The sequence below is a fragment of the Nicotiana sylvestris genome, chromosome 11 (genome assembly GCF_000393655.2).
Source record: "Nicotiana sylvestris chromosome 11, ASM39365v2, whole genome shotgun sequence".
Taxonomy (NCBI): Eukaryota; Viridiplantae; Streptophyta; class Magnoliopsida; order Solanales; family Solanaceae; genus Nicotiana; species Nicotiana sylvestris.
The window spans coordinates 108,714,355-108,738,270 of NC_091067.1; the positions used below are offsets into that span (position 1 = coordinate 108,714,355).

Sequence of the window (23,916 nt, forward strand, 5' to 3'; positions counted from 1 at the left end):
AAAGTTCGTTTGTTTTAGAGGGACTCTCTGTGGAGAAATGCAGTCACCAAACAGGTTTGCTCTTAATTTTCAGGATCCACCTGGAAAATGGGACCTAGTTTAAAGTTCAGAAATAGCATAATCTAGCATAAATGTATCCCAACGGAATATAAGTTGGCTTAGAAGTGTGCATGTTCGAGACAGGATTCAATTAGGAGTTTCCAGGACCCTCCTGAATAATGGGACTTAGCTTTAAGATTTCAATTAGATAACAACATTTAGCGTAAACTCTACTGTAGGGTAGTATAATTCAGACATGAGGTTGTCACCCTTAAGATAAAATTTGACCTTTGATTTTCAGGACCCTCCTGGATAATGGGGATTAGTTTAAAGATTCCCTTAGATAGCAAGATTTACCAGAAATCACACCTGTAGAAGATATAACTTAGATTTAAAATTGTCGTTTCGAGTTGTCAGGACCCCCCTGCATAATGGGACCTAGCTTTCAAATTCTTAGTAATATTTGGTAATGTGATTCGGTTTAACATTCACATATGTGCCCAGTCACCAAACTAGGGCAGAAAAATTGTCTTTGTTTTGTCTATTTTTGTGAAGTCTGGAGCCCGCCTGGAGAGCAGGGAATATATTTCGAGTTGAAATCAGGAGCTCGCCTGGAGAGCAGGGAATACTTTCAAATGCAGCAGTCAGGAGCCTGTCTGGAGAACAAGGGAGTACAATTTAATGTTTTAGCTTTCAAAATTCTTGGTTTTGTCTATTTTGTGAAGTCAGGAACCCGCCTGGAGAGCAGGGAATAATTTCAAATGCAGCAGTCAGGAGCCCGCCTGAAGAGCAGGGAATACATTCCAGCACAGTAGGTAGGAGCCCGCCTGGAGAACAAGGGAGTACAATTTAAAGTTTTAGCTTTCAAAATTCTTGGTTTTGTCTATTTTGTGAAGTCAGGAGCCCGCCTGGAGAGCAGGGAATACATTTCAAGTTCAGAAGTCAGGACCCGTCTGGAGAGCAGTGAATACATTTCAAGTTCAGAAGTCAGGAGCCCGCCTGGAGAGCAGGGGATACATTCCAAGTCCAGAAGTCGGGAGCCCACCTGTACAACAAGGGAGTACATTCAAGTTCAGCAATTTGAAGAAAGGAACAACACCTCAGTTTGTAGTTTGCAATGGCAACAAGGGATTTTACCAAGAGAACACAAGGCAACAAGGCAACAAGGAAGTACAAGAACAAGTTTGAATAATTCAGATAGAATTTTGTAATTCATAGGTCATAGCTTAGTTTAGCTTCTTTTATTTTTTGACATGGTGTAATAAGGAAGGTCAGCAAGCAGTAGCAACAGCAGTCGTAGTGAAATCACAGCTCCTGGTAGTCCCAGCTACCAGACACTCCCGAACTACACTGACCTGATTCTTTTTTAGCCAAGGATATGTAGGCAACCTCGGGAGCAGGGTGCGGTCAAATGTTTCAAAAAATGCTTCGCACGGAATATTCAAATGGGCAAAAATCGCTCGTTTCCGCTCACTTATCTTTGCACGAAAACTCTTCGTGTTTCCGAGCAAAGAGGGGCAGCTGTGAGCACGTGATTTTTTCCCTATATATGAATTATTCCCAAAAATTCAAATAAAATGATGTCTTTCATTATTTTTACAATTTTTGTGAATTTGGTGTTTTTTTGTTAATTGTTTGCATTTTATTTGTGCATTTTTAATTCATATGAAAAATATAAAAAAAAATATACTTGACATTTGCATTTAGGATTTAATTTCATATTTTAGGATTAGTTAGTGGTTAAGTTGTTTTTAGAACGTAATATGGAGAAAATAACAAAAATAGTCCACTTTTGCATTTTTAATTGTTAATTGTTGAATTTGTCGCGAAATAGGTTTTAAACAATTTTAGGAATTAATTAGCTTAACTTTGAAAATATATTAGGTCTTTATTTTTATTCTTCGCATTTTTATAAAGTGAGAAAAAAGAAATAATAAAAAAATATATAATGAAATACAAAAATAAATAAAAGAAATAAAAGAAAAACAATTAAAAATTGGTCTTAATTGGAGACCAAATTTGGTCCAAAATCGATCAGCCCAAGTAAAACCACCTTAGACCAGCCCAGTTTAAATCCCCACCCGGTCCGACTCAGGACCATACCAAACGACGCTGTTTTGGCGTCAGGTGATCTGAACCGTCCATCATCCCAATCCAACGGTCCATAGTGGTTCAAGCTTTTAAATAAAAGTGTAATAATACACTTCACAAATTCAGAGACATAACCTCTCTTCCTCGTACCCCCACCCCTTCCCCTATAACACCACCACCCTACCGTAACGCGGCCTCATCCCCACCGTGCTCCGCAACCGGAAATCGCCTCACGGCGGCGGCCGACATCCTTTTCCTCCCAAAATTACACCCCAATCTCCCCTCGTCCTTCTCTTTCCATATTCGATACTGGTTTTCCTCGAATCATAGCCAAAAAGCTCAAATATTGAATCTAAATTTTCCGACCAAAACCTTACCTTGTCCAAACGGCCCCAAATTTACACCACACAATCCCCAGACCTCCCTCACCCCTAATCCCTAACCAAATCCCCTCGAATCTGAGTAAAATGGCTCAAATTGTATAACTTAGGGTTGAAGACGAGGCTGTTTTAGGGGTTCGAGGGTTCGATTGGCTTTAAGTTGATGTTATATGTTTATTTCATACGAAATAAACATATAACATTAACTCAAAGCCAAATTTGGAGGCCAGTCGAGTTTGAAGTTGAATCCGTAAGTCTGCTTATTTGTTGTTCTTTTTCTTTCTTTTCTTTTTCTCTCTTTGTTTTCATGAATTTTTATTTTTTTTTGGTGTAATTTGTGCTTTGTTTGTTAAGTGGTTTGTTCTAGTTTCTGTGACCATTTTTTATTTTTCTTTAGTTTGGTTAATTCTGATTTAATTTACGTTTTTCTGTTAGCTTAAATGTTCAAATAGTGGTTTAATTGGTTCAATCGATTAATTGTTAGTTTAATTGGTTCCATTAGCATGTTATAGTTTAGTTTAAATGTGTTTTGCTTCGTCAGGTTAATTGATAATTGTCTTAATTAGTTTAATTAGTCTAGTTGTTGGTTTTAGGGGATTGTTTGATTGATAACTTTTGAATAGTTAGGTGAGCTGGTTTGTAGCTATTAGTTGTGATCATAGAAGAAAGGGGTTGGGGTCAACTAATACAGGTTTTGTAGTTTTAAGTTGAATTCAAGGGTAATTTGGACATTTAGGATTGGGTAGCACATGGTAGTTGAAACTAGAATCTTCTAGGACCTTCCAAAGTAGAACTTTAGTGTAATTTCAGCAATTGTAATGTATTAACTTGTGACACAAATCAGAAAATAAGGGGTTAAATGAGTAAATAAATGGGGACTGGAATGACAGAAAATTGAGAGCTGCCCTTATCTTTGTCTATAAAAGGGCATCATCAATGCCTTAACGGGGATTTTTTTGGGGGAGAGCTTCAAAAATTCCCCCAGAAGTTCTCTCTAGTTTTCCAGATCTGAATTTGAAATTCAATATTCAAAAACCAAAAACACTAGAAAACCTTCAAAAATCCAAAAACTATTGTTCCATTGTTAAACCTTAGGTTAGCTTCAAGTTTTAGTTATGGATTCACATTCTTAAGTTTGATCTTTGGTTGTTGAAGTTCAGAAGTTCATTTCGAGTGATTTTGGGGCTAATTAAGTTGGTTTTTGTTTGATTTTTGCTCTGTTGAAGTTTCAGAAGTATTTTGAGTTTTATTCCGAGGGCGTTTGGGTTTATTCGAGTGTGTTTCGGGTTGATCTGTTATTCCTGTTCGATTTCAAACACTTCTGGATTGTTGAATTCATTGTTGGACTGTTCTTTTGATCATCTGCTCCTTGATTGTTCAACATTGTGGGTTGTTGTACATTGCTGTTGCATTACTGCCATAGCTGACCTCTTCTCCCTTCTTATTTGCAATTTCCAGGTATTATCCTTGGCCTCGTCTGAATTGTGAAGGATCCATGTAATTTTCTGATTTGGAGGCTGAATGATGAAGAGCTTAAGTTAGTTGCTGAATTTTCTTGGTTTCTACTTAGTATTAAGATGAAACAGTCACGTTTATATAAAACATGTGTATCGTTTGGATAAGTTCTGGACTATATTGACTGATAGACTATTAAATATAATCTGCTTGGTTGAACTACAAATTACATGTTGTATCTAAGAAATGCTTAGGGATTTTTGTTGTGACGTTTGGAATCCGTTGTAGTTCATTTGATTAAGGACTGAAGTTTGTGTATGAAAGTTGGAACTAAACTGCATGACTATTATTTTCTAGATTCGCATATGAGTTAAATGCTGATCTAGTTTTGGTAGTCGTAGAAAACATGTCCAAAATGGTTTTACGTTTCCAATGCTAAATCCAGGTCCCAAAATCATGAGATCACCTGAAAGTTGAGTGTTGGTTTAGTCTTGTTAATTTGAATTAGTGTCATATGGTTGAACTGCTACTACAATTGTTCTTAATTGGATTTTACCTTTAGTAACACTTAGAATCTCAATAATGAATAAATGAATAGGACAATTTTTCACCTGTCTTTGAATTGTTGACTTGCATGAAAATTAGCTGGTTTGTTTTGGGAGTGATTGGGCTGCTCAGATTCGTGTGAATGCCGCATTGTTTCCGTCCAGGCTCGACCCTGGGTTCGTTGGTCTGCGTTTGCAAAGGTGACTTGGGCCCTCTATTGCGTTGGGACTATAGCATCCCTGTAGGCCCATATATCGGAGCAGCCTTTCTCATAAATAGGGTTGTTGGTTTATTAATTAATTAGGGGATTATTTTAGAGACAATAAAAATAGAGAATCATAGTTGCTTTTAGGTATGCCTTTTAAATAATAAATGAGATGAGCCTCGCCAAATATGATGCACAATCGCGGGGCCCTCAATAAATGGTTGAACTAAAATACTTAGATTTCAGGATGGGCCGTTTAGCAAATTTCACGGCATTCCCCAAAGATAATAACGCGTTAGCCTCTTTTAGCACGATTTTAATAAAATTACCCTCCTAAATTCGGGTGTGCATTTCATGTGACCCAAATCAAATCCCAAAACGTTGAATAAAATATGTTTAGGATTGCGGGTGCATTTCATGTGACTCGATCCAAAGACACGTTTTAAACGACGTTCACCTTTCTTTAATAATTAAATAAAAGCGGTAAAAAGTTAAAATTGGCACATAGGTTCGTCATGTAATAAAATCAGATAAATAAGCTAAACACGACAGTTGAGCGACCGTGCTAGAACCACGGAACCCAAGAATGCTTAACACCTTCTCCTGGATTAACAAAATTCCTTAGTCAGATTTCTGGTTCGCGGATTGTTAACAGAGTCATACTTTCCTTGGTTCGGGACTCAACTGGTGACTTGGGACACCATTAATCTCCCAAGTAGCGACTCTGAATCTTAATAATAAATCCCATTCTGATTGTCCTTTAATTGGAAAAACTCATTTACGCCCTTCGGGGTGTAGTGAAGAAGGAGGTGTGACAACACTTGCTCATGACTTGTAGAACCTATGAACCTAGAGCTCTGATACCAATCTATCACGATCCAAAATCCACCAGTAGTGCTGGCACCTAACCCAACCCACTAGGTAAGCCAATTAACAATTATCCAATTCTATTTAACTTAATAAAACATTTAAAAAATAAAATTATCTAAATCTTCTACATTTCCCAAGGACTGGTAGTACAGAACATGAGCTTCTAAGAATAGAGTTTATAAAGATGTTATGAAGAAAATACATCTTCTGTTTGAAAAGTACATAAAAAGAATTTTGTATCTAAGGCTACCGTGAATAAGAGGCAGTCGCAACAAGAATACAAGTGCGCCTTCAAATCCATCAACCATTGATCGTAGCAACATCAGCATCCGGGATCTGCACGCATTATGCAGAAAGTGCAGTATGAGTACAACCGACCCCATGTACTCAAAAAGTAACAAACCTAACCTCATGTTGAAGCCAGTGACGAGTTGGAACATAGGTCGGGTCCAACACCAATATCCAATAACAGTTCATAACAATGTAAAGCATATAAATAAGGAAGTAACTCGGAGATAAAGTGTTCAAATTTTTCACAGTTTTCCAAAAATAGTTCTGCCTTTCAAGAGTATTAGTGAAAACTCAAATTCTTTACTAACAACGTCGTGAAATATGAGATAGTTTAAAAAACTGTATTTTCTTTTCCAAACCCCCTTTTCAAAATAAATAAGATGTTTCATTTTCTTTCCAGATAGAAAGTATAAGATACCTTTATATGACCACATATTAATGTGTGTAAAATATCATGAATGACGGGAAACCATACAGCATGAGGAAAATATATCTATATGCATGTATGTCATATATGCATGCCAATTTCATGTATCTCATAGATAAATCATGTACGCACACTCTCAGAGTACTCAAACTCACTGTATCACACCTTTCACTCATCATAATCAACCACTCGGTACTGTATATGGCCCATACGGCCTAGGGAAGATCCATCCCGAAATATATATATCACTGACTATAAGTCACCCAGTACCGAGGAAACAGGCCAATCCAGCCTCATGGATAAGATCCATCTCCATACCAAGGAAAGATCCATCCCTGAATGTAATCAAGTACTTCAGACAAATCCATGCCCAGGGGAATCCATCCCTCAATAATATCATCCGCGCTCACTGGGGGTGTATAGACTCCGGAGGGGCTCCTTCAGCCCAACCGCTATAACAAGCCAACGAAGGCATAATCAATAATTTGTTGCGGCGTGCAGCCCGATCCCATAACTGTCATTCATAATCAGGCTCTCAGCCTCACTCAGTTATCAATCTCTCCAGTCTCACCCACGGTCTCACAATGTTATGAAAAGAGACCCGGAACAATAATATAATGTATCAATAAGGAACAACTAAGACTGAGATATGATATGAATGCATGAATGTGACCGAGTACGAAATATCAGCGAATTCAATAAGATGATAACAAGAAACGACTACTATGGGTCCCAACATTATCAGCATAAAGCCTAAATATGATATCTAGTATGATGAACAGCTCATTTATCTTATCACATGGTGAAACCACATATATAAATAAAATAGGGCCACTATTCATTGCCCTACAAATAATAGAGTCACAACTCACAGGGTGAACGCCCACACGCCCGTCACCTAGCATGTGAGTCACCTCAACACCAATCACAAAGCACATAATTTAGGGTTTTATACCCTCAACACTAAGTTTAGAAGAGTTACATATCTTAAACAAGCCAAATTCCGGCATCGAGCAAGCCAAGCGATGCTCAAAGAATGCCATCACATGCGTTCCAACCTCCGAATGGCTCGAAACTAATAAAAAAACAACTCAAATACATCAAACAATGCTAAAGAAACTAATCTCAATCGAAAAAGGTCGAATCTTTAATCAAAAGCCCAAAATCAGCCAAAAAAAACAACTTGGGCCCGTACCTCGGAACCCGACAAAACTCACCAAATCTGTCAACACATTAAATTACGAGTTAAACCATACTAGTTTCACTCCAATCCGACTCTGAATTGGTGTTTAAACACAAAAATTCATATTATGAAACTTTAGGCCAAAACCCTCAATTTCTTCTTTAAAATTCATCAACCAAAAGCTAAAATCGAAGATAGATTCATGAAATATAACCAAACCAAAATAGAGAACACTTACCCCAATTCATATGCTGAAAAGCGCCTCGAAAAATTGCCCAATTCCGAGCTCCACAATTCAAAATATGTTAAATGCACAAAACCCTCATTTTAACACTGTTCTACCTCGTTTCTTATGCCAAAAGATCTCGACACTCACTTTTGATACCTTCAATGGATTCCTTATGAAATTCTAGTCAAATTAGGCTCTTGAATCACTCCATTTGACCTTATATTGAAGAAGATATGTTGGTTTCAATATTTGGAAATAGTGTAGATTTTTAAATACGCAGCAATGGCAATTTCGTAATTAATCTGAAAAATCTGGCAACCCAATTCCTAGTAAAATGATCATAAAATTCGCATACGATCATAAAATCTGGCTCAGTAATTACGATATGGATCTAATGATTCAATAAAAATAGAAATCAGAGCTCTTTTGTTCAATGTTGTACCATTTATACTTGAAGAAACGACGTCGAAACATAAGAAAAACGAGCGCAACACAACCCAAACCTATCTGAAACTGACCTGAGCCCCTCGGGACCCCGTCTAAATATACCAAAAAGTTCCATATCATAATACGGACCTACTCGAGACCTCTAAACACACATAACAATATCGAAACAACGAAATGCACCTCAAAACAAACTTAATGAACTTTTGAGCTTTTTACTTCCAAAACTCATGCCGAAACATATCAAATCAACTCGGAATGAACCCAAATTTTTCACACAAGTCCTAATACATCATACAGAGGTACTCACGCTCCCAACTAACGAGCAAAGTGCAAATGCTCAAAATGACCGGTCAGGTCGTTACATCAACCATACTTCTGGACTCGAAATCCTTAGACACCATACTTTAACCTTTGAGTCCACTAGGACTGTTATTCATAGCCACCCACTCTAACTTGGTCCCAAATATAATCAACTCCAAGAATCTTCTAGCACATGAGCACCCTCTCGACGAAGCACCCGGCCGAATCACTTTCCTATTGAAACCCGCATCTATACAAAGCATAAATCTCGATCCTCCCCCAAAGCCTGAAAACGATCCAATAAGGTGAACCGTAGCACAACTTCATCAAATCCCTTGCATCAATTGACCACTTATGTTCCTTTCCCTTAGCTGCAATAAATCGCCAATACACCGATAACCCAAGATCTCATAAATAGATGACTACGCAATCCAACCGTAGGTGGTGGGACTCTCCCACTTAGCTTGAAGCCACTATTACACCACTCTAGAGCCTACCAAGATTCTTTGTCTCATATTGACATGACCTTGCTCAATCAAACCGCCAAATGCCTCGAAATCCTTCCGTTAGTATTTCATGAACGCTCTGAATCTCTAGCAACATTCGCATATTCGACCTCTTACTGGATAGCCAGTGAAATCCTCTGTAGAACCTTCTCCAACCACGTGACTGCTGACCTGCTCACAGGAGATAACCCACCTATGGAAATTACCTACTAACATCTTCCAACGTTGTTTCACGGGGTACAATCATTACGACACTGATAACCCGTCCTGAGCCCGTGCTCATCCACCAGTTGCACCAATCCATTCACTCCTTGTGGACATCAACTAAAACTGCAATAATATCTTCCTATCTAAAGTCATGTTGTATCCTTCTTCATATCAAGCAAATCCTTTCCGTCATATCCAATCTCCAGCCGTATACCAGCCAACGTTTTGTATTGAGCCCGTAGACCCAATCATCGTCCACTAAAATTCCCAAATCATTCAAACTTCCCACAAGGTGTGCAGTTATCCTGCCACTGAACTTATATGCTTCTCTTCCACTCTCCCACTTTGGCCAAACCCTCTTTTTTAAGAGACTATTCGATTTCCGCTTCTTACACCTGGCTTCCTTAGAAATTTAACCACCAGATGACACTTCCCACTTGTCCTTTCTCATCCCTTGCTGCCCATATGTCGCCTTAATTTAATCCCTATCTCTGTAGCATTTGGATCAACAGGTCGATACTAACTTTAAATCTCTCCGAAGATCATCTTTCTCGAGCCATCAACACTAGAAACACTGGTTCAATCCTGAACCACCGCACATCGCGATCTCTAACAGTCGATTCCCATCATTTCACAATACCCTGCCCCAAAGGCGAATTGAAGAAAACCATAACACTGGCAAACTTAACATATTAATCGAGGACGACGATACCACGTCGCAAATGAAAATTCCACTACACTTGAAAAAACTTAGTCTCGTTACTCCATCAACCCAACCTGAACATTCATAGTCCGATTGCCCTTCCTTTGCCGACAATAAAATACTGAATCTCTTAATTATGAACTGAGTAGACCTTCTTTCAAGTCGTTCCCTGCCCAAACACATAGGCAAGTATCCTACCATCACGTCAATATTGCATGATAACCGTTCATGAGCATCATAGCAACCTGTGCATAGCCTCAAAGCTCTCAGAAGTGCAGCTACCGAGCTGAAGTGACCGAATATCCTTCTGCAAGGCGACGACAATAGCCCAATCAACTATGCGAGGAGAACATCCCACGCCACATTTGTAGTATCATTATAGTTCCTCAGTTCCCAATTTGATAACAAGCGCTTCACGTCGCGTAGGATTGAATAGGAAGGAAATAAGGGCATAAGACTCAAAGGAATCAAACTGCACGATGAGGAATTAATAAGGGAAGTGCTCCTAACAGTCATGTAGCCTCTCGAAGATAAGTACAGACGTCTCCATACCAATCCGCAAGACTCTACTAGACTTGCTCATGACTCATGAAACCTAAGAGAACCTAGTGCTCTGATACCATGTTGTCACGACACAAAATCCACTAAGGGTCGTGATGGAGCCGAACACACTGTCAGGCAAGCCAACACCAAGACGTTAATTAAATTCTCATTTTAGTATTTGTTGAAATCATTTTCTTTATACATTAAACAATAAATAATGAAATTCACAAAAATAAACATGAAGTCTTTAACAAACATAATATTGAATAATCACATAATCATCCCAGAACCCGGTGTCACAAGTGCATGTGCTATCTCTAGGAAAAAATGTAATACAACAACCGTCCAAAATACAAATTGGACAGAAAGTAAATACAGTAATCTAAAAGAGACTCTGCTGGCTGCAGGTCATCCCGAGAAGTGCAGCTCACATAAGTCTCTGTATCACCCATGCTGCTATGCCCACTAGGCCACTAGAGATACATATGCATGTGCAACAAAAATGCATAGCATGTGTAGCATGAGTACAAAAATAACATGTACTCACTAAGTATCCCGTCTAATCTCGAAGAAGTAGAGACGAGAGGTCGACTTTGGCACTTACTAGGGGTCCAATAATAATAATACCAAAAATATAGAAAATCGGGAATTTTCATAAAAATGACTTTAACTCAATAGCATGAGGCAAGTAAATAATTCTTTTATTAATAGGAAATTTCCAAATTTGTTTTCATCATTTATACATTTATCTCAGGACAGGGAGGCAATATCATCATTTATAGATTTGCAAGTCAAGCAATACAAGCATGCGCGAGGTCATACGGTCCGATCCAATAATATTTAAATTGTGCACTGCCAGATGGTCGAATGGCGCAAACCATAGATGTATCTATTTAACCTACCGAAGCGTACGGCCCGTTACAAAATAGATAAACATATTCAAGCAGTCATTCAAGAATTAATCAAGGAGCAATTATTCAAGAAAAGGCAATTTCTCTTTTTAAAAATCAAGAAACAATGTCTAGTCATTTAGAAATTCATTTATGCGTTCGATATGTTTTAACCATTTTAAATTGTCAACAAGATTGCGAATATTACAAGTAAAGCATGCTTTTGGGTCCTACACTACCGGACTTAAGAATAATAGTAGCTACGCATGGACTCTCGTCACCTCGTGCATACGTAGACCCCACAAATAGAAGCACATATCCAATTAATTCACTATGGGGACAATTCCCTCTTACAAGGTTAGAAAGGAGACTCACCTCGCTTCGAAAATGCATAACCGGCTCCCAAGCCCTTCCGACGACTCAAACCGATGCCTAGCACTCCAAAACAGGCAATAAAGCTGCAAACCCATAAATATATACTCTAATACTCTTTAAAAATCCAATTTATAACAAGTCTCAACTCCGCTCGAAAAGTCGGTAAAATCACCCTCGGGCCCACATGCCCCGATTCCAAAAATTTCGAAGATAAACTTTACCCATAACCCCACGAACTCAAATATATAATTTATTTCCAATTTTATGCCCAAATTCGTGGTCAAAATCCAAAAATACCAATTTCTATGTTTTTCTTCAAAACCCCAAATTTTCCTTTAGATTCTCATGAATTTTGATGTTAAGTCTAAGATATAACCACAAAATATATTAAAATTGGTTAGAGGCACTTACCCAATGATTTGATACGAAAATCCTCTCTCAAAATCACCCACTCTCGGACCTAGGGTTCAAAATATGATAAAATGAAGCAAAAACCCGAGTTACACAGCTGAAAACAAGCTGCAGATGTCGCATTTGCGATCCAGGGTTCGCAAAAAGCCTTTGAAATGTGAACAAGGAAGGGATGGAAAAGGTCGCATTTGCGACAAAAGGTTCGCAATTGCGAACTGAGCACCGCAATTGCGATAGAGATGTTCGCAATTGCGACCACACCAGATACCAGCAGTTTTCCCGACACAGAAATGAGCATAACTTTCTCATACGATGTCCAAATTTGACGATTCTTTTTTCTATAGCTCCCTAATTATGATACGGATATAATGGTTCAATAAAAAATGAATTTGGAGCTCATTTTCTTAATGTGGTACCCTTTATTCCCAAATAAACGAGGTTGAAACATCAAATAAGATCGTGACACAATTCGAAACACACCCGAGGCCCCCCGGGACACCGTCCAATCAAACCGACCCGCTCCATAACATAAAATGGACCTGCTCGAGGTCTCAAATCATTCCAAATAACATCAAAACTACTAATTTTGCATCGATTCAAGCCTAATGAACTATTGAACTTCTAACTTCCACAACCAATCCCGAAACCTATCAAATCATGTCCAATTGACCTCAAATTTTGCACACAAGTCACATTTGACATTTCGGACCTACTCCAACTTCCAAAATTGGAATCCAACCCCGATATCAAAAAGTCCACTTCCGGTCAAACTTCTCAAAAACCTTCAAATTTCTAACTTTCGCCAAATGACCCCAAAATGACCTACGGACCTCCGAATTCACTTCTGATCGCGCTCCCAAGACCAGAATCACCATACGAAGCTATTCCCAAACTCAGAATCTCAAACACACATTGATAACAGTGAAAGGCACTTTAACCCAAACTTATGAAATTCTTCTAAAATGCTAACTTTCACAATATGCGCCGAAATGCTCCTGGGCCATCCAAAATCCGATCCGGACATACGACTAAGTCCAAAATCATCATACGATCCTGCTGGAACCTCCAAATCACGATTCTGAGGTCTTTTACTCAAAAATCCAATCTTATTCAATTCTTTCAACTTAAAGCTTCTGAAATGAGATTTCTCTTTCAAATCAACTCCGAACTTTCCGGAATTCAATTCCGACCATACGTACAAGTCATAATACCTTAAGTGAAGTTTCTCATGGACTCAAACTACCAAACAACATGCTAGAGCTCAAAATGACCGGTCGGGTCGTTACACAGTTGAAGGCATAGGGACTTATCATTTGATCATGGAGACTGGACGTCACCTTGATCTATTATAGACTCTTTATGTACCTTCAGTTTCTATGAATTTGATTTCTCTTTCAAGAATTGATGTTTCTAGATTTGATTTAAAGTTTAGAAATAGATGTTTTAATTTATATAAGAATGTTGTTTCTTATGGTTCTGGTATTCTTAGTGATGGTTTATATAAATTGAAATTCGACATTGTTTTCCTGAATCCCTTCTTACTGTACAACATAATGTTGGAATTAAACGTAATTCACTAGATAAAAGTTTTGCTTACTTGTGGCATAGACGTTTGGGTCATATATCCAAGAAAAGGTTAGAAAGATTAGTAAAGAATGAGATTCTTTTGAATTTGAATTTTACTGATAGTAATATATGTTTGGATTGCATTAAAGAAAAGGAAACTAAACATAGTAAGAAAGGTGCCACAAGAAGCACCCAGCTTCTTAAAATTACACATACCGATATTTGTGGACCCTTTGATGTTTCATCTTTTGGTGGAGAAAAATATTTTATCACTTTTTTCGATAATTTTCACGTTATGGATACATCTATTATTTGAAAGAAAAATCTTAAGCAATAGATGCTCTCAAAATGATTGTTAATTAGGTTGAAAGGTAAATAGATATAAAGATAAAAATCATTAGGTCAGATAGAGGTGTGAATATTGTGAAAAATATAATGAATCAGGACAATCTCCAGATCCATTTGCAAAGTTCCTCGAGGAGCGTGGCATATGTGCACAGTATACTATGCCAGAAAAGCCTCAACAAAATGGTGTTGCAGAAAGGCGTAATCGAACACTTATGGATATGGTTAGAAGCATGATGAGTAATTCCTCATTACCCAAATTATTGTGGATGTATGCTCTTAGAAATGTTGTATATTTATTAAATAGGGTTCCTACTAAGGCATTTCTAAAGACTCCTTTTGAACTGTTGACGGGAAGGAAACCTAGTTTAAGGCACCCGCATGTTTGGGTATGCCTAGCGGAAACTAGAGGTTATAATCCACAAGAAAAAAAATTAGATTCTTGAACAGTAAGTGATTACTTTATTAGTTACCCAAAGAAATATAAAGGGTATGTTTTTTACTATCCAAACCATAGTTCGAGATTTATTGAAATCGATAATGCAAGATTCATTGAGAAATGGTAAAGTTAGTGGAAGTTCTACAAAACAAAGTGTGGAAATAAAAGAGGTGAGAGTCAATGTGCCATTACCTACAAATGTGCCAACTTCCATACAAATATCAAATATTGTTTCAGTTGTTGAAGAACATTTTAACAATACCGAGCAGTATTTGGATGAAACACTTCATGAAGAACCTAACTCACAAATATCTTATACAAATGAACCACAAGAAATGTCATTAAGAAAATCTCAAAGAGTAAGAAAATCGGATATTTCAGATGATTACGTAGTTTATTTACAAGAGTCACATTTTGACATATGTCTTAATAAGGATCCGGTTTCATATTCACAAGCCATAGAAAGTAATGAGTCTGATAAATGGATTGATGCCATGAAGGAAGGGTTAAAATCCATGGAATACAATAAAGCCTGGGATCTCGTTGAATTGCCTGAAAGTTCTAAAAGAATCGAGTGTAGATGGGTTTTTAAGACCAAACACGATTCAAATGGCAATATTAAACGATATAAAACCAGACTTGTTGCCAAGGTTATACTCAAAAAGGAGGCATTGATTTTAAAGAGACTTTTTTACCGGTCTCAAAGAAAGACTCGTTAAGAATTGTTATGGCTTTGGTGGCTCATTATAATTTAGAATTACATAAAATGGATGTAAAAGTTGTCTTTATTAATGGAGACCTCAAGGAGGAAGTTTATATGGATCAATTAGAGGGTTTCGAAACTAAAGGAAAAGGTCAAATGGTATGTAAACTGAAGAAGTCAATATATGGACTTAAACAAGCCTCACGACAATGGTATATAATGTTTAACGATACCATAACATCTTTTGGCTTTGTGAAAAATTATGTTGGTCAGTGTATATACCAAAAGATCAGTGGGAGCAAGTTTATATTCTTAGTCCTATATGTTGACGACATTTTACTTGCTGCTAATGATTTAGGTGTATTGCGTGAGACTAAAGATTTTCTCTCTAAGAATTTTGAAATGAAAGATATGGGTGAGGCATCCTATGTGATAGGAATAGAAATATTTCATGATAGATCACAAAGATTATTGGGATTGTCTCAAAAAGGCTATATCGAAAGAGTTCTATAGAGATTTAACATGCACAATTGTTCAGCAAAAATTGTTCCAATTCAAAAGGGGACAAATTTAGTCTCGTACAATGCCCTAAGAATGATAAAGAACGAAAAAAAAGAATCAATTTCTTACTCTTCTATTATTGATAGTCTGATGTATGCTCAGACTTGCACAAGATCGGATATTAGTTTTGCGATCGAAATGCTGGGAAGATATCAGATTAACCCAGAAAATGATCACTGGAAAGCTGCAAAGAAAGTTTTGAGGTACCTAAAAGGAACGAAGGACTACATGCTCATGTATAAGAGATCCAAGCATTTGGAAGTTGTTGGATACTCGAATTCAGATTTCGCTGGATGTATTGACACTAGAAAATCCACGTTTGGTTATTTGTTCCAATTAGCTTAAGGAGCAATATCATGGAAGAGTGCCAACAGTTTGTCATTGCTACATCCACGATGGACGTAGAATTTGTGGCATGTTTTGAAGACACAATTCACACATTATGGCTGCGAAACTTTATTTCATGACTTGGGGTTGTCGACACCATTACCAAGCCACTGAAAATTTACTGTGAAAATTCTGCATGAGTATTCTTCTCCAAGAACGATAAGTACTCCAAAGGTGCCAAACATATGGAATTAAGTGCATAGTTAAATTTATTTGTTCTATAGTTAAGTGCATAATATAAATTAGAAAGGAAAAAATAATATTAAAAAATTAAAAAAAAAAAGATAAAAAAATTGATAATTTAGATAGTCAAATAGATATTTGGCCAGCAAAAGTTTGAGAAATTTGCTTGAGTGACCTTATGAGTGCTATATGTAGGCATAGTTAAGTGACTTTTTTGTTAGAAGCAAACGAACAATAACTTTACTATGTAATTTCGGATAGTTAACTGACCATTTGAATAATGGACTTTTTTTTTATTGCAGATGGATCTTGCTTAAAATTTGTATTGAATTTGTTGCAACTTCTCAAATTCTTCAAGATTTGGGAGTAACAAAGTGTCACGACCCAATTTTCCCTCAGTTGGATTTCGGGATGGCACCTAGTCTCTAAACTAGGTAAGCCTGATATAAACTGAAATAACATCGATGCTTTCTAACTTTAAATTAACCAACTCTAAATAATCCAAAATTTCTCCAAAACTGGTGGTACAAGTCACAAGCCCATCTAAGAGTAATTACACAAAATAATACATCTTTGCCCCAAAACAAAGAGCAAATGGAAATAATTACAATTGAAGGTGACTCCGAGACCTGCGAACGCAGAAGCAGGTTACCGTGAGTATCCACTGCGACGACCCGCACAGCTACTATCGATCAATACCTGGATCTGTATACAAAAAAATTTACAGAAGTGTAGTATGAGCATACCACAGCGGTGCCCAATAAGTATCAAGACTAACCTCGGTGGGGTAGTGACGAGGAACAGTCAAGACACCTACTGGTCAATTAAGATTAACAGGATATGAGAATAAACATCAAGATAAAGATAACGAAGTAATACCAACTACGGAGAGAAATCCAGGTACAAACAGTATAAACAATAAAGGGAGAACAGGGATAGTAAGGAACGGAGATCACGTAAATCAAATAAGCCAAACAATTCAACACTGATATAGTAGAGACAGAGAAAATTAAGAATGTATCCAACTAAAGAAACAATGTCAACTCAATCACTCCCATTAAGTTTAATGCACCATCTCGACCATTTCAATCCTCGATTTCTCATATCATAATCTCAACTTTCGAACTTTCAGCACATACGGCACTTTGTGCCCACGTATTTTTCATCTCACTCTTAACAACAAAATCCCCATGATATACAATATCAAATGTCCTTACAAATACACTTAAGATGTTCAAGAAGTCCCATTTTCATAATATAAATTAAATTTGAATTTCTAAATAAGTTTGAAAAAAATCGGCGAGAAAAGATGAAGTTATTTTTAGAAATCATTCTCGTAAGAAAATACCCCTTTAAATTTAAAATACAACATCGGAAGAATTATTACCTTTAACAGGGGAGTTGAAAACTTAAAACTTAGTAGAAATTTCTTTTTGAGTAAAATACAACCTCAAACGGTTTAAGGAGATATAATTGAGACACTAATTGAATTAAGGATGTAACAATTATTGAAGTTTGTAGTATTGGAACGTATAAATAAATATGTATAAATACGGTGAGGTACTGAAAACATTGTGGGTTCCAACACAAAGGATCACAGCAATGAAAGAATTAAACAGTTTAAACATTTGAATTGGCAACAAAAACAAAACATAGCAAACTGACGGTGCACGACACCAAAAATATCCAATCACTAACAAGGATAAGAAGACCAAACACAGAATTTCACTTTCATCTTATTTATCTCGTGGCAGGCGTGCCACCTGTTCCCATTTCACTTATCTTGTGGTAGGCGTACCACCCGTTCCCATTTCATCATATCTTGTGGTGGGCATACCACCCGCTCCCATTTCATTATATCTTGTGGTAGGCGTACCACCCGCTCCCATTTCATCATATCTTGTGGTAGGCGTACCACCCGTTCCCATTTCATCATATCTTGTGGTAGGCGTACCACCCGCTCCCATTTCATAATATCTTATGGTAGGCGTACCACCCGCTCCCATTTCATTATATCTTGTGGTAGGCCTACCACCCGCTCCCATTTCATCATATCTTGTCGTAGGCGTACCACCCACTCTCATTTCATCATATCTTGTGGTAGGCGTACCACCCGCTCCCATTTCATTATATTTTGTGATAGGCATACCACCCGCTCCCATTTCATTATATCTCATCATCAATTATAATAGAATGTCGGCCAGGAAATAGTAAGGAAACAACAACGTCCCGGCAAGGGAATTATAAGGAAACAACAATATCCCGGCAAGGGAGTCAACAACAAGAATAGACACGTCACGGGAAGGGAACCAACAGTAAGAATCAAATATGTCCCAGCAAGGGCATCAGCTATAACCAAACTTGTATCAACAATTAACTTCACAATGAAATCCCAACCACACAACAAGACATAATAAACAAGTGAGAACTACACCGACAACCACAACAGTTGGACATGTAACCTATTTGCAAAAAGTCATAGAGGAACTCACAATCAAGAAGTATCCAGACAACAAGAAGGGCAATCACTTCAATTAAGGCAGTTGAGGGTCAATGCAACACGTAAGAATCCAAGGAAAGCTAGCAATATCATTTGGAGCATATAGAGACAATTTAAGCAATTATCAAACTCAATCATAACAAAATAGTCTCCACATTGAACATAATGACCTACGAACCCTAGAGCACATTTTCCACAAATAAGTCCGAGCACACACTCGTCACCTCTCATGCACGGACTACAATTAGCATAAAAGACTCAATTCCTAAGGGGGAAGTCCCCCACACAAGGTTAGGCAAGATACTTACCTCAAAGATGACAAACCGGTACTCTAGAATGCACTTCTCGGGTGAAAAGACCTCTGAACGGCTCAAATCTAACCAATTTAACTTCAAAGCATAAATAAAACACATAAGAAGCTATTTCGGATCATAATGTTTAATCTTTACAAAGATATAAAAATCGACCCAAAAGTCGACCCTCGGGCCCGCACCTCGAAACCCGTCAAATTTTACAAATTCCGATCACCCATTCCAAAATGAGTTCAACCATACAAAACTTATCCAATTCCAACACCATTTGGTCCAGCAAATCATGATTTTTCATTTTAGGAATTTTCTTCAAAAACCAACACTTTACTCAACCCAAGTCACCAATTAAATGATAAAAATAAGAATAAATTCATGGAATATAATCTATTCTAGGTGAAGAATACTTACCCAATTGTTTTGCTTGAAAACCCCACAAAGAATCGCCCAAAACCGAGCTCTAGAACTCCATGAATGTTAAAAATGGCCTAACCCTCGATTTGGAAACTTATATTCTGCCCAGATATTTAAAGCATAGCGAACGCGGAGGAAATATCGCGTTCGCGAAGAAGAAAAAGTGAAGGTGCTCAGGTTACTCATCGTGAACGCGACAATGCATCCGCGAACGCGAAGAAGGGGAATCTGATGGCCCAAAGAATGCCCTTCGTGAACGCGTGAACTAGTACGCGAACGCGAAGAGTGGAACGGCATAACTACGCGAACGCGAGAAGGGGAACGCGAACGCGATGAAGGGAGAGACAGAGCTTCACGAACGTGAGGTTCCAACGCAAACGCGAAGAAGGATTTCAGGGGGCTAGAAACAAAGTTTCGCGAACGCGAAAGAGGATACCAGGAGCAGATACAGTAGTTCAAAAACAAGGAAAAATGACCTGTAGCCCATCCGAAACACACTCGAGGCTCTCGGAACCCCGTCTAATCACACAAACAAGTCATATAACATAACACGGACTCACTCGAGGTTTCAAATCACATAAAACAACAACAAAACAATGAATCAAACCAAAAATCAAGCTTAGAAATTTCCAAATCTTCAAACATCAAACCTCATGCCGAAACCTATCAATTCAACTCGGAATAACGCCAAATTTTGCAAACAAGTCCAAATTGACATAACGGAGCTGCTCTAACTCTCGAAATCGCATTCCGACCCCGATATCACAAAAGTCAAGTATGGGTCAAAACTTTAACTTTTCCAACTTTAGCCGAAACACCTCAAATTACCCTACGAACCTCCAAGTCTAAATCGGAACGCGCTCCTAAGTCCAAAATCACCATACGAAGCTGTTGGGATTTCCCACGACCCATTCCGGTTCCGTTTACTCAAAAGTCCAATTCCGGTCAAATTTTCACTGTTTGAACTTCCATAACTATGTTCCTTCCTCCAATTCAATTCTAATTTATCCGAAAACCGAATCCAACCATGCACACAAGTCTATATACATAATGTGAAGCTACTCGAGACCTCAAACTACCAAAGTAGTCGCAATTGCTCAAAACGACTAGTCGGGTCGTTACATCCTCCTCCACTTAAATATACGTTCATCCTCGAACGTGCCCGGAGTCGCTCCAAAGCCATCGAACCACTGTATGAGCTCACCATTCATACACCCAGGGATTTTTCCCAATCACCCAACCTATGAAGAACTGATAATGCCATTTAACTGGAGATCTCATCTCCTCCTTAGTCCATAACCTTAGAAAAGAACCCAAACCTCAACATCTGAAATTCATCATGGGACCCGAATTCCACATCATCACATTAAACGCACCCAAACAAGCTGAATCGAGCCAAAAATTCCAATCCCGAATACAATCACATGTTGCTCCATACAACTCAATGCCCGAAGCAATAACCTCTGACCACCATAGTTGTTCAAATAATACCCTGGGTGCCAGCAACACACCTCACATTGAATATAAGCTTATTCCAGACCTCCACATCACTGTCCATGATAAAGAAACACGCGGGAACTCATAGCCGCCTATGAAGTAAACAAATCAAGAAACTCTCTCGCCCGCCAGGGCCATTATCCAAATCTTAGCAGAAATACCCACATACTTCCAAACACTCCTCACCCCCAATGCCATAGTACCACTCTCATGTCTAAGAACCACATCTCGACCAATGCACACAGCCCAACTGATGAATCATCATGGAAATACACAAATTCTCACACTACACAGCTCGTACGCTGAACCAGTAATAACTCAATTACGTAACACAAGTAAGGAAAAACACTGTAGAAGAATTTTCTAACAAATGTAACATGTGCAACAACGAAAATATAGTTTTTATCAAATTGTTCCACAGAGGAAAAGTAGAACCCCAAATAAACACAAGGAAAGGGTATCTTATATAACATCCGCTGCGGCGTGCAGCCCGCTCCCAAATACTCATCAAGCCAGTATACCACATAACATCTGCTGCGGCATGCAGCCCGCTCCCAAATACTCATAGAGCCAAAATGCTCAGGCTCACTGATCACATGAATACTGAAATCAAGTACAACAGAGTGCACAAATAAAACTGTGGGAAAACAGATGAAAGTGCTAAAACATGAAAGAAGCAAGCACGACTAAGGTGCAATAAGCATATCAACATCACGAGGGCTATCTTGCCTGCATCGCCATAAGGCCTGAACAGAATCACTACCTGCGTGGGAAATAATCATACCACATCACTGCCTAACACAGCATACAAGAGTAGCACATATCATAGGCTAAGGCATATATAATATTTATCCTGCCTGGTAACATGGTCAAAATGACAACTTCATAGGAGTACACAAAACGAACCTGATACAAAACACATATTCTCGCTAGTCCTCCACATAGCTCACAACCGAACCCTGATCCTTCCCAATTGAATGAATATTCTTCGAAAGAAAAACAACAACCTATCGATAATACATACCATTAATTACCCCATTCTCAACATTTCTTCACAATCCACTAACAAGAAATAGTCCACATATGGGGACACCTAGTCCTGAAACTTCAGGAATACTAAATATTCCATATCCGGACTCAACTATGAAGATCAAATGGTTGATACATCACTCACCCTCCATCATCCTGTCTAAGAACCCATATAAGATTCCGGCCGCGCAGCAAAACATGAACCTTGAAAGCCTCAGAACCCAGTAATCACCATACTACTAGCCACGCACCCGCAACCCAAAACTCAAGGTCCTTTTCAAAATTCACACTCTTCACATATAATAGTCAGTAATGCCAACACTCTATTACTTTCAGATACTGATTCAGGGGAAAACCACAATGTACCACATATTCTTTATGCCCATAGAAGGCTCCCAACTCAAGCCGCAGTCAAACCATCGAGAACCCTCCGAATCCGCCCGTACACAAATAGGTCGTCAAGACTGCACCGCCCTAACTCAACCGAGTCACCCAAACCGTCCAATCCAAGAGTGTTTGTACAAATTCCAGTAGGGAATTCCCATTGAAAGGGACCATTTACTTTCATTTCTATGTTGACCCAACACTACTGAACTGACTCATTTCTTCGGATAGTCGATATGCAACAATCCCAATCAAAGTCCCAAATACAGATAATCCCAACACGAACCACATAGCCAGAAGCTTATAAACCACTGCATTTCCTCTAAAGCATCTCGTCCTGCCGCCACCACGGCACCAACGCTGAGTAGACCTTCTATGAATCTGAAGTTGTTCCTCTGACTCCCTTTGATGCTGAAATACAGACCCATTATTGATGTAGAAATATTGCAAGCCCCAATATCATCTCATGTAAAATATCGATACTTGGTCAAATGCAAAACTCGAGAATCCACCGATATTACATATATACATGCCTCCAGCCCAAACTGATGTAAGTCTGACTCTGCAATCTGAATATCGCTATTGGACTCCTCCACTTGGCGCAATGCCATGGGAAACAACGTCTGATAATCCACAAAACTACTCTCACCGCTCGCACAACACAATACACAAGGTACCCCAATACCACTAATTACTCCCAATCAACTCCCACCTCGTGACCTTGCCAAAAGTTGCGTCGACTAGTCAATCAATTAAACTTTCCCAGCTCGCACTCATCAACCAGATGTCGGAAACTGTTGCGCCTCCATACGATCAACTGAATAGTCTCTTAATACCTCTGGGTCTTCAGTCTGAACAACATGTTGAGACAATGCCTGAGCATCCCTGACTCTTTCGTAGCCTGTCTGTAGCATCACGAACCAATGGCGCATGGCGAACGCTGAGAGCGTAATATTATACACAAGTGGATGTAAAGGAACATAAGTTATGTACTTCGAGCTGAATCAATATCGCACGATAAGGAATGAAAGAAGGGGAATTTTCTAACAGTCTCATAGTCTCGCGAAGATAAGTACAGACGTCTCTGTACCGATCCGCAAGACTCTACTAAACCTGCTTGTGACTCGTAGCACCCATGAACCTAGAGCTCTGATACCAACTTGTCACGACCCAATTTTTCCTCCGTTGGATTGCGTGATGGCACTCAGTCTCTAAACTAGGTAAGCCTGACATAAACTGAAATAACATCGATGCTTTCTAACTTTAAATTAACCAACTCTGAATAATCCAAAATTTCCCCAAAACCAGTGGTACACGTCACAAGCCCATCTAAGAGTAATTACACAAAATAATACATCTCTGCCCCGAAACAAAGAGCAAATGGAAATAATTACAATTGAAGGTGACTGCGAGACCTGCGAACGCAGCAGCAGGTTACCGTGAGTCTCAACTGCGATGACCCGCACAGCTACTATCGATCAATACCTGGATCTGTACACAAA

The 23,916-nt window shown here is 38.5% G+C and overlaps 1 protein-coding gene across 1 annotated transcript; it reads left to right on the forward strand.

Annotated features, from left to right (window-relative positions):
* Positions 1–15,214: 15,214 nt before the first annotated feature.
* Positions 15,215–16,057, forward strand: LOC138881454 (secreted RxLR effector protein 161-like). The gene is made up of 2 exons (XM_070161681.1): positions 15,215–15,310; positions 15,815–16,057. Exons 1-2 carry the CDS (start codon positions 15,215–15,217, stop codon positions 16,055–16,057), a joined length of 339 nt encoding a protein of 112 aa, XP_070017782.1.
* Positions 16,058–23,916: the final 7,859 nt, after the last annotated feature.

Coding starts and splice junctions, on each gene's coding strand:
- LOC138881454 (XM_070161681.1), top strand. CDS start 15,215: ATGGATGTAAAAGTTGTCTTTATTAATGGAGACCTCAAGGAGGAAGTT. Junction 15,311..15,814: donor CTAAAGGAAAAGGTCAAATG/GTATGTAAACTG, acceptor ATGTATGCTCAG/ACTTGCACAAGATCGGATAT.